The 12,645-nt window shown below is 39.7% G+C and overlaps 1 protein-coding gene across 2 annotated transcripts in view; it reads right to left on the bottom strand.

Moving 5' to 3' along the window:
* zbtb16a (zinc finger and BTB domain containing 16a) overlaps positions 1–12,645 on the bottom strand; it is a 137,997-nt gene that overhangs the window by 74,058 nt on the left and 51,294 nt on the right. For both annotated transcript variants that reach the window (XM_038708939.1, XM_038708938.1), the window contains exon 3: positions 9,587–9,684. In XM_038708939.1, coding sequence (XP_038564867.1) covers positions 9,587–9,684 — 98 coding nt within the window. The remainder of the gene's footprint in view (positions 1–9,586; positions 9,685–12,645) is intronic.

Here is a 12,645-nt window from a genome sequence, read left to right as displayed (position 1 = left end):
TATTATTCGAATTTCCAGGAGAGCAAATTAATTGGCAGCCTTTTGCAATAATTGACTTTTACCACAAACACACACACACACACGCGCGCGCGCATACATCTAGCACACACAGCGAGCATTCACATCTCTCTCTCTCAGACACATACACACACATGCTGCTCGCTGACAACAAAGCTGCTGGGAGGAGGGAGGGATGATGAAGCGAATCCAAAATTCAATCGACTGTGTTCTTGTTTTGAGCAGAAGGCACAAAGTGTACTGTACTGTGAGAGGCCATAAAACTCTCACTCTCCACCAAAAAGGGAAAAAAAACAGCCTTTGGTAGACACACAGACGTTTCAGCAATCGCCCTGCATCAAAACACTTTGTCTCGCATACAAAAATAAGACTTGGCATCAGAGCGGAATACCAAATCAGGCCCATTAAGGGAGCACAGGGGCACTCGCTACTTAGCAACCAAAAGGATTTAAAGCTGCAATATCCCTGTAATAAAAGGAATAAGATCAAGTCCTCCTCATTTTTTTTCTTGTCTGAAAATAGAGAGGGCGGAAAAGTCAACTTTGAGCTTCCCTGTCTAACTTTTTGATTGACAGGCTTTAGGAGTAACCAAAGCCACGGGAAAAGGACTGCAGTAATTTGATTACAAACTAATCTGCTGGAGCTGCTTGTTTGACAAAAGCTGATTACATGTGGAATTATTTCATTAGTAGTATTTATGCTTGAGGGAGGATTCATTGTTATGTCTTGTAAATAAGAGTTGAGCTTGCACAGATTGTTTTAAATAGTTTTACTTATAGAGATTGTGCTAAATATATGATCAAAAGTACATTTGTTAGTGGTTCTTTGGATTTTGACCATTGAAGTAGATTTGCTAATGACAACTGCATAGTTTTACTTATTTACTGTCTATTGATTGCATTTCAGTTTATTAATTTTAATTAAATATTTGTTACTTGCATTTACTTGCTTGTTATATATATCAGTTGTGTGTTTTGTATTAATGCATTCCCTTCTAAAATGGCATGTAATTGTGTGTGTGTGTGTGTATATATATATATGCAGTATGACAACAAAAATTATAAAAATTATAAAATGATAAAAAACCATAACCAAATTGACTTACAAACTTATTTTAATATGGAGGTGCTCATGCTCTAGCTACAGTCACACTGTTGCATTAATAAATGAATCCCTCACAGGACTTTTGTCAAAAATAGTGACAGCCTCTACTAGTCTCAAATCAACAATTTTAACTAGTAGCACAAAACAGGAAGAGGCCCTGTTCTTCCTGTGCAAACTTTGTCTGGTTCTATCAGATGGTGGATGTAGAGGGTTTCATGTTGTCTTTCTAGAAAAAAACATTGAATGTGTTCCTGGAGTTGACTATCCCTATTCTAAAACAAATCAGTAGACAAATGAAGAAGCCAACATTGCTATTTTTAGTCCAACGCCTAGCTAAAAAATGCTAGCACCTGTAAATGCCATTTAATACCTAAGTATGAGCTGGACTGAGTCTTGGACTAGTGAGGTCCCTTGCTAATAAGTGACACATTTCTCAGCAAGTTATAGTTTCTACCCACACAGCCTCTTCCGGGAAGGTAGCTACAGGTGTCAGGTAGAACCACGCAGAGTAAAATAACATTTAAGGAAACTGGCCATCTAGTCTAAGTGTGCTTCCAGACACAGAACTGTCAACCTGGTGAGCCAGAGACTCTATCACCCAGAGGATCATCCCTCACATGCTGTTCAGCCAGGCTATTTTTATGTTTTATTTCTTTAAAAACACTGCTTTTCCAAGAAGCCCACGGCACAGGTACACTGAGTTCTGGCTTAGGAGCGCAGCTGCTCAGAGTAACACGTTTCCAATGATAGTCACATTTGCTGAGGACAGAGGTCTAACAAATCCCCCGACCCCCCCGTTTGTGGTAGGGAAATAAAAATATCAGTCTGACAGCAAGGGCTGATGCTAGTATTATAAGTTGCTGTGCGTTGTGTCACCTCTCACTTGTCTGTCGCCAGTGTGGCCTCCTTTCATTGAGATTTGTCCAGCTGCATAATCCCAGTAGTGTTTGGAACAGTAAATCAACAGGCATGGGGAAGTATTACAAGAAGTGCATGGGAAGGGGGAGCTTTAAGTTACAGAAAAGGAGTAATGTTATGCTACTAAAGCATGAGCTACTGCTGTTTATCCGCTCTGTCTGTCATCCTGTGTTAATGTACTCAGGGAAACAGCAGTGATGTGTGTGTGTGTGTGTGTGTGTGTGTGTGTGTGTCTGTGAGAATCTGTGCGTGTGTGCACGCATGCACGACAGAACATCAGCTGTGGTCAAAAATGTACATGCAAACCGCTTAACACTTCGGGCTATGCTTTTATTTTTTTTTCTGAACTACTTCTTTTCCTACTACTCGGTTTTTAATAGCACTTTTCCCCCCTGTCCCTCGTCCCTCCCTTGAGTCTCCTGTCTCTCTTCTCACTCATGCATACACACACGCACACACAAACAGAGAGTCACACACAAACACACACAAACACATTTAGGAATTTGTGGCCTGGAAGGCAGTCAAGTTTCATTAATTTCTGGGTTTGGGTACAGTACAGTGTGTTCCTGGACTCACATCTGCGAGCGATCATAAATGCTGGAATGCTGGCAGAACATCCAGACCTGCCGGCACAAATATGTCGTCATCACTGTGAGGGAAGAGCCGGCACAACGCCAAAACAGCCAGCCAGCCGACAGCCAAACAAACGCCACGGAGATAGAAACGCAGACAAAGAGCAACGGGAAACAGCCCTCACGCCTCGCCATGTTCATATCCAAATTCTTTGCATTTTTCCTCATCTAAATGCTCTGGACATTTACGTGGGCATTTTACTCCCACACTCAGATTGGGATCAGATTGGAACAATGCTTTTAATTTTAGGGAGCCAAGATGAACATCTGGTCAGGGGCAGCAGGGAAACTAGACTTTTGGCTCTAATAACTCAATAATGCTAGTTAATGTGTACTGCTCAGGTCAAATAAACTACAAAATTTAAACAATTAAATGTTACTCAGGTGCACAGGCAGAGTAGATGTTATTAATCTGTAGGTACCTTACTTTTCTTGAACATTCATTTGATTATTTGATAATATTTATTTTTTAATTTTCCTGTTATCCAGCTCTACATCTGGCTGTGTAATCATGTCATTGCTTTTTTGTCACTCTCTGGTAGTGGGAGAGGAGTTTGAATGTGGAAAATATTGGTCATTGCAGTGTCTTCTTTGACACTTGGGCAGCGCTATCATCAGGAATTTTCTGTTTCTAAACACAGTGGCTTTAAGTAATCAACCTATCACAGCTTTTATTTTTTAGCATACAACCCAAAATAAGATCAACCAACAGAGAACATAATGCTATACTATCAACTGAGGTGTCGTAAAAGAATTCCCTTCGGGTTGGTCTGAAACACTATTCTAAACTACCAACCTCTATCTGGAAATACACTGTACTGGCTGACTAATGCTCAAACCAAACACAGGCATACCAAACTGATGAAGCCAGTGTGACACACCATCACACAGTGCTAGCACATGACCTGAAATGCCAGGAGATTATCATGTAAAGTCATGTTTCCATCAATAATGCAGAGACTGAGATAAGATTTGTTTGTGGATAAACTGTGGTTGAGCTTGTGAGTATGATGGCTAAAGACCAGTGACCAAGAACAGTTTACTAACTATAAAGTTCATTATTTTGTATGCTTTATTTTGTATTAATGTCAAACTTCTCCTGTGGGAATTGTTATATTCTTTTACAAGGCAACCACTTAAGCCTCACATGCCTCCAAATGACCCTCTGGTTGGCAACTACATATCCTATGAAGTTTTGAATAAGTTAGATACTTATTTGATCTGGAGCTGTTGAATGCTAACAAAATAATCATTGTTAATGTTAAAATGTGTTTTTACTATTTGCAAGTACAGTTTGCCAAAAAAAGGGCCAAATGGGTACCAAAACAATATCTAGATTTTTCCTGTAGGTGTTGTTTGCAGAGTATAAACATGTTTTAATCCTTTTTTCAGTAGCAAAATTTGCTAAACTGCTCAGCGCATCAGAACACTATTGACAACTTCTTGGTGGACAGTGAAACAACCAAAAGGTCCCTATGTTCTTTTCTTAAATACTCTTTTTTGGTTACCTTACTGCCAGGCGACCCATTACGGAGACCATCTCTCATTTCATCACAATGTGTCCTTGAGGCAAGACACTTAGCCTGCGATTGCTGGTTACAAAAAGATGAATCTCTTTTTTAATGTGCTTCAGGTCTCACACACACATTCTTAGTTGGCTAATCCAGGAACTCTTTACCATGTATACATGGTGTAAACTGAGGATTAAGACTCATAAGCTATAAAGGCAGTGTGATGAAATGTTTGTGCAGAGATGGAGATGCGCGTGTTCATGAAGTCTTATTAGTAATCTTATTATGCTGCATCGGCTCGCTTGGAAAACAAACTGTGAATCATATCAGTCTGGTCTGGTCTTGTTCGATGAGCTTCATCACTCTCTCACACACACACACACACACACACATTTTATTATATTTAAAAGCCAGATTATTTTTGATACGGTGGATAAAATATAGTTTAACTTTTTTGGACTGAAAAATACTTGAAGACCTTGAGCTGAATTAATTCTAATGTCATGTTTTGGTTAGTGCTGGGTGTTGTTTTAACTTTTTCTATACTATTGCTAAGAGTTTGAGTACAGATATCTTATATTGAGAAACATATTCACTGAGTGTGAAAGTTAATGCTTCACCTTGGGAAAAGTAGTCTGACAAACAACTCAGCAGATGAACTTTGCTCAGTTGTCATGAAGATTGAGTTGAGGATGTTAAAAGTTCTCGGAAATGCTAATAAGTGGACATTGAGTTATTATAAAGATATTGTCAAATATAAACATGTTTTTCTATTATGCATTTTAAAAAATTTAATAAAAGAAGCCAAACTTCTCAAATGTTCTCTAAACACAAGCAGCTGTACAAGAACTTTGACTAAATATTATACATTCCAAAAGTGGATGCATTTTTCAGGAACTATTGGATCAAATAAATTGTAAACACATTCATTGTGAACTTTAGATACAGGACAGTTGATACTGTGTGGTATAGATGAATAAGAAGCACGAAAAAAACCCCATTGAGATTCAGTATCCAGCCCAAATTTTGACTGAATTTAGAATTACTATCATTATTCTGGGGTTTCATTGTGGTTTAACTGGTGTTTCAGGTATGGAAAAATATAATTTTTTTGTTTTTGGTAACTGTTCAAAGTTACAAAATACTGGCATTATTGTCCATTAGTAGCCTAAAAGTGCTGCTATCATTTAAAGAAAACAACAACTAGGACCTCAAAATGCACCCAAAGGGGGCTGAGTCATAGCTCCCCACCCTGCTTGAACCCCCATCTGCAGGCTTTGGCTCAGCAAATGCTGTCAAACACTAAACGTCAGGCGGAGATGAAAAAAGAAAAAGAAGAAAAAAAATCAACAACGTGGAGAGAGGACTGAGACAGAACGAGACAAGAAAAAAAAATAGCTGGCACAAGGTAGACTGTACATACTGTACCCTCAGTGGTGGCAGGCAGCCCAGACTGGCGAGCCGCCAAGTCCTTCGTACAACAAGCACAGAGAGAGAGACAGAGAGACAAACAGACAGACAGCCAGGCAGGCAGGCAGGCAGACAGGCAGATACAGAGTGAGAGACAGAGGGGAGGAGGCAGCAGCGGCAGCAGCAGCGGCGTCTGAAACGCTCCACATCCACGACACGCTGTGCATACCAAAAAGCCTCTCCACTCTCTCTCTCGCTTCATCTCCCCAATATTCTGTCTTTTCTGAAGCGAGCTGAAGGATGACGGCGGTGGCAGTGGAGGGGGAGGAGGAGGAGGAGGAGAGGAGAGGAGGGGCTGAGGTTGAGGGTTTTGGGACTCGGTGAACTGTCATCATTACAGAAAGACACGATAAAAATCGAGACACGGCGTCAGACCGAGAAAAACCTTGAAAGTCAAACGGTTGAGGTGGAGGAGAGAAAAAAAGACAACAAAAACTATCAAAGAAGCTTTGCCTCAGCGCTGTCTCTTCCCTAACCGTCGCCCGTCTCGACTGAAACGCTTGTCTTGCCTTTTACGCCAGACCAAAGCGGCTATGAATCAACACTGATGTGTGTAACAGTGCAGGTTGATGTCGTGCGTCAACACAGCCCCGCTTTGGAAAGAGGAAAAAAAGAGAACGAAAGAAAAAAAGTTTGTGCACTTGCTGCCACTGTTGCTAAAAATACACTGCCCACATCTTCCGCTCGGTTGCCTTTCTCAAGGTGGAGTATTTGGTTCTTCCTCGAGTTTTCAATGTTCTTTTTTTCCATTTGATCTTCTATCAACAGAGTTTTCACCTTATGTCAATGGGTACAAATTGTACATTATTAACCTGTTGATATCATAAGAGGATTTTCAAATGATCTACTTTCTACTGAAAATCTGCTCAGATAATGATTACCTCAGTGTGGTCTAAGCTGACACAAGCACCTCCTGGACCTCCTGTGAATCTTTTTCCCAGCTTTTGCCACATTAGTGGTCTTATTTTATCAAAAAAGTAATTACGATCTCCCTGGTGTTATAATCCCAAAGGCCAATGTATCTTTCACCCTTCTTCCTCATCCCTTCCCTCTAAACCATGATCTTCCCTCAAACATAAAACATCATTTGGACATTTTTGGAGTGTGAGTGCTGTTAACTCTCTGCAATCGGTCACACAAAGAGAAAGGGCTGGCATATACTGTCAAAAATGTAGAAAAATGATGAAATATGAAACCATTCATTTATTTTCTTTGTCATTTTTGTTGCAAAAGGCAGCATTTAATATTTCTTCTGAAAGCTTTAGCCCATGACATTTTTGTCACTTTAAATTACTCCATGTAGTGGATATAAGCTTTTGCTCATGTTGGCTCTGTTACATGGCCCCTTCCTGTTAAATGTCCAATATCCCATGTGTCTACCTGCATTGGAATAAATGGGGTGATCAAAATATTGACTTCTGGTAACTCATTTACAAAGCCAAAAGAAATAAGATATATTAGGTAATATATGTTTATGTACAACAAAGCCTCTTTTGCCACAAGTCTAATTTTCCTTTTTACTCATCTCGCAGGCTTTCTCTAAGTAACTGGCAAACTTAAGTGTTTGTTAAATGCTAAATATTTGTCCAATACTGTTGCCACTATCATTACTGACTGCTACTAATACAATTACTTCCAACTCATTACTATTATTTATATAACCTCCAATACCGCTAGAAAAGCTTCTTCTGCCTTCATTGTCATTATGACTGTTACTGCCACTGTTTCTTGTACCACTGCTGTCCGAAAGTATAACTTTAGGTTTGCCATCAGCAGCCAGAGCATGGCTTTTTAAGGCTAATCTCCGCTGGATCATGCAGAGAGCTGCACACACAATTCTCTTTGTCATAACTCCTGATTTAACGAATACTTTTAACCTCATGCTTACTTTTGCCATTGAATTGCACAATATGATGTTAAACACAGTAGGAGCCATCTCCAGGACAGAGGCTTTAGAGAGCTGGACGGTATGTCAGAAGAAGCACAGATGAAGCACATAGTGGGGCACACATTGGGAGACACTACCTCCAAAACTTGCAACATCCAATATGTTTCTGTGATAGAGCTCCCATCATTCTGCGTTGACAAGTGAGTGAGGAGGGGAGCACGTATGTGCAGTAGGGACTGTGAAAATGGGGTGTAATTTTAAAATAAACAGTGAATATTTCCTCCGAGCAACTTTTGTTTTTGACATGCTGAGCTGTCTGCTGAGCCCATTCACTGGCACAGCGTGAGTTTGTCATTTATCTTTGTCACTACATAGCCGAAGTGTCAGCATCCATCTTGGTCATTGTTTAGGTTTGGGTTAGATACAAACAAACAAATGATCCTGGCAATTAGCATTTTCTGCGCACTGACAGTAGATGGGCATGTGTGTAGTGGTGGTGTATCACCAACAATAATGCCAAGTAGACAATTCAGACCACTTACTGAGTCCCATTGGAAAACATGCAGTGTACCAAACAGAGGGCTCAATTTCTAGGCCAACGTCAACACATGGATTTGGGGTTTTATGTGTGTGTGTGCGCGCGCTCAGAAGGGGTTCCCTCATAGGTCCCATGGCTTTTACAGTGTCTCAATAAACCATCTGCACTTAAAGCCTTAGGAGTGAGGAGCTCTGTGTTACCAATAAAAGATGGTCCATTCCATTAAAACAGTGCTGCGCTAAGTAGGTTCAGAGCACAGGGACTTCTGGGGTGTGTGCGTATTCGGGGGTGGGTGTAATAGTGTCAGACTGGACCAATCAATGTGGCCTGTGTTCTGACTTCTACTGCCTTTCAGACCTCTAATGTCACAGAGGTGTAGGATGACAAGATGATGATGTGCAGGCACCTCTTCGGTTAAGTTTCCCAGAGCTGCTAGGCTTTACTGGGATGTAGAGTCATTTAATCCACAAATCACAGAAACTAGGTTATGCTCGACAACTGATATATTTATAGTAAGATGAAGTATATGTAAGATAAGTTGTGCCTGTATTCAGCTCGCTGGCTGCATACACTCTGCTGTAAATATATATCATGTAAAAATTGTTTTTCAATACTGATTATTTAGTATTAATCACGGTGAATGGCTGTAAACCAAATTTGAGAGATGCAAGAGAAAAAGCTTAAGGGTATATGAGTAAACTGTAAATCTGCAAGAAAAAGAGATTCATGCAAGTTTGTTTTTTTTTTTAACATGTTTTGACCTTCTATTTGGAATCACACATACTTAACTTTACTCTTAACTTTCAGGGACGTATAACTTGTTCAGCACTGTAGCTACCACTGAGGACAGTGCAGTCTTGTCCTCAGAGGGGAGATAAAATGTGGGGATATACAATTTACAGAAAGTGTAAGTGAACAGTTAAATTAATAAAAGACATGAAAAAACGCAACAACAACACGCCTTTGGTGGCTAGTCAAATACTTCTTTTGGGTGAAGTTGCACTGGGGAATGCACAGGGAAATTCTCTGAAATTCCAGCTACGGCCCTGCTTGACTTATATATTCTATCACAGTGAATATCAAGTCTGGTTTTATTTTTGACAAACTTCCAACTGCATTGGAAGGCAATGTAGCTGTAAATGCAGACCGATTTGAAGTTTTACACAGTAAAATTAATGGGAATGAATAGAAAAGCAGCATGTTTTGGAAAGTATTCTAAGAAAAAATAATACTACTAATAATTAATAAATATATATATTATTTATTTATATATATTTTTAAGGTATAAGCGCATACCATTTGTTTCATACCTTTACTTCTCAACAGAAGTGAATCTTTACATATAATGCTATAATGCAATTGTATAGAATGCCAGTAATGAATGCTCTATTGTTCAAAAACTCCCATCACTCATTCCTTACAATCAACAGTGAAAACAGGATGTACTGCTAGTGCGACAGTGATCATAACATGGGGTTGCGTGGTTGGCTTAGTTTGATGTCTTTACCTGAATGAGACAGCAAATGCATCCGTAGACGAAGGCTGTCCAGGAAGCTCTTCCCACACAGTTCACAGCCATAGGTCTTCATTCCACTGTGCATCTTCCTGTTAACAAAGAGCAAAACAAACACTTTACTTTCTGGACTTACTGTGCATGCAAGTAGACATTTGTGTCTATAACAAAGTGGCTTTTTTTGTACAGCTTGTATCTAATTACTTTCAGCACAACAAAGGTTGCAATTTGAGAGAGAATATTCCACTCCATCAGCCATAATATCAGTACATAACAATGACCATCAGTGTAACAAGCCATCAAAATACCTCAGATATTCTTCTGCCCAGACCATGACTTGGCATTGTAAATCACGCTATTCAAGGAGAGGCATTATCAACTCCCTACACCTCAAGTGCTGCAGATGGATAAAAAAATATAAAATTAAATAAAATGATTTATTCAGGCCAACACATAAGACAGCTACTTAGTGTTATGAACCACTTTTTGATTACTGCTCTCTAAACTATAAGCTGATGTGTAGCTTGAAGCAAAATCTGATGTGCAATGAATTGTCTTTTACCAAATAGACATTCAGTAGGCTGTAACATAGTTTAAGTGTACAAGGTCAGACAAGGCTAAGGTTCAATATTTGATTATGTGGTAAAGGCCTTGAAGGTTAGGTAACTAAATAACATCTGACAACAGAAAGTCTAGCCTCACGACTCTCTCTGTTACGAAATTCTCAAAGACCCCACGGCTCAGTACAAAGCATATTATTCTTGAGAGATATCTGAAAGCGCTCTAAAGCAATTAAGGTGACACGAATTGCCAAACAACTGCCACAGTGCCTTAAACCTCCCGAGCACTTCAAATACCTTGCCTTGAGTTAAGCACACCAAGGCACACACACCCACGATTGTAATGATTGTTTGTCAAGTTGGTGCTGTTTCAGATTTGGCACATTCAATCTTCCAAAACTGTTGCTCTTTCACACAGTGAGACTCCAAAAACAAGTGTCATCTTTCTGATTATAATCCTACCATCTGGTTAAATCAAGGTGGCGATAAGTGGTGAAAGACACCACTGATAACTCTTTAAGGTAATGATAAGGCTTTGGTTTGATTAGCATGTTTCTAAATTTAAATAATGTTGAACACTTTAATGCAAAGCTGAAAAAATATACCCCAAATTTGCACAGGACAAGTGCATGATTTTATACTCAGGTGAGTGTATGCTTCTGGCAGACAAACAAGGTATTCTTGGGGAAACAATGCCCTTGATAAGAGATCTGCTCAACTTGGGCGAGATGACAGCCATCCATCTTAGCGTCTCTCAACAAAGCTGCAGAGGAGGAGGTGGTGCCACTCTCCCAAAACATGACTGATTGATGTCAGATGTCGAATGCAAATTGATTTACAGCTCTCTTTTGTGCCTTAAGAGGGGAAGTCTCGGTCTCTCCAAGTGAGCCGCAATGAGATCAAGAGATTTTAACGTGTCTTATGGCAGTGCTTGCAGGAATTGCTAAGCAATGAAGTCTAGTCTGACTTCAGTGACAATTAATTGTTGCAAAACATCATTGAAACCTGACAGAAAGGGTCAAAAACTGAGATGTAAAAAAAAAAAAAAATGCAGGCAGGCTGAAGAAGTCATGACCATTGTAGTGGTTACAATTTGTGAGAGACCCTGGAAACTAAAGGCAGAATGACAGCCCTTTGGCAAGAAGTGAGTAATTAAAAGGCCCTATAAATGCCAAATTCCCCTAAAAGAGAAAGACACTTGAAAAGCCACAAAGGGAGAGAAAGTGACAAAGAGATGAATGACACAGTTGAGAAAGAAAACAATAATGTTACACTGTTAGATATCAATCTGTGGCAGTACATTAAGTCAAGGATACATTACCATGATATAATGTATTTTAATGAAAAATTTACACATCCTACTTTTTTACAGAATGTCCTTCAATAACTAGCAGAGAAATCTTAACTAGTGGCATTGGATCAAAAGCCAGCATACAGGCATAGCAATATAGCAATAAAGTGTGATCAGGCTGCTGTTATACATAGCACTGGACAAATCAACAGCAATTGCCATCTCCGCCACTGTGTCGGCATTCTTCACCAAGATTAGTGCACTAGAGTAATGCCCTCACACTTTACCTCTGAGGAACCAAAGACTGACATTTTCCCCTGATGTTTCAGGGAGATAAAACTCATCTTAATGTAATTTTGTTATCCACACGAATGACACAAATTCACCAAGAGACAGCAAAATGAACAAAAGAATGGAACAGGTTTGTTTCCTTTAAGGATCATAGGTGAGGTACTCACACGCTGTCACTCCGATAAGGGGAAAATGCACGCAAGTGGTAAACCACAACACAACATACACAGAGCACAAAGCCTTTGAAAGGCCTTTTGTGTCCCTTCTCAATCTGACCATTGTGCACCCCAGACAGAGAACTGATAAGGTATGGGTGGACTTATTAAGGTCACTACATGTGGAAGCAATGCCATGTATTTTCACCGTAAACGTAGTGTTGATGAGCAAAGTGCTATGTGTGTATGTCCCTAGCTGAGAGTGTGTTAAATTTAACTGCAATAGCTAACACTACCCACTGAAACAGCACATTACTTGATGTTCAACAGAATGGTAGACTTACATGTCCCAGTAATTCAGTCTGTTAGAGGGAAGGTTTAGGAGTTTTAGAAACCAACTACCTTTCTTTTGGCATTTAACAATATTTAGTCAATACGGTCTGGAGCTTCTTTTCCAATGTAAGTGCGAGTTCCAAGTGAAATTTTTTTTATGAAAAGTAATGGATCCATTAGTTAATGTACAAATTGTATTGCAGTGACACAAAGCTGTATGAAGAGGGGCAAAACCCAGTCAGCCAAAATGGCTGGCCCAGCACTGGCTTATTTCCGACATGCTTGATTTCCAGATTCAAGCCAAACTGATGAGTGCACCAAAAACAGGTTAAGTGACAATGGCTAAAAGTTAGCCTGAGTGCTGCTAACAGAGCTGATTCTCAGCCCAAAGATCATTGTTTTACAATGTGATTCGCTGGTCTG

The sequence above is a fragment of the Micropterus salmoides genome, unplaced genomic scaffold, assembly GCF_014851395.1.
Source record: "Micropterus salmoides isolate LMB-PRFRI ecotype aquatic unplaced genomic scaffold, ASM1485139v1 Ms_hic_scaffold_9, whole genome shotgun sequence".
NCBI lineage: Eukaryota > Metazoa > Chordata > Actinopteri > Centrarchiformes > Centrarchidae > Micropterus > Micropterus salmoides.
Note: the sequence above shows the minus strand (reverse complement) of the source record. Positions and strands in the feature narration are given on the sequence as shown.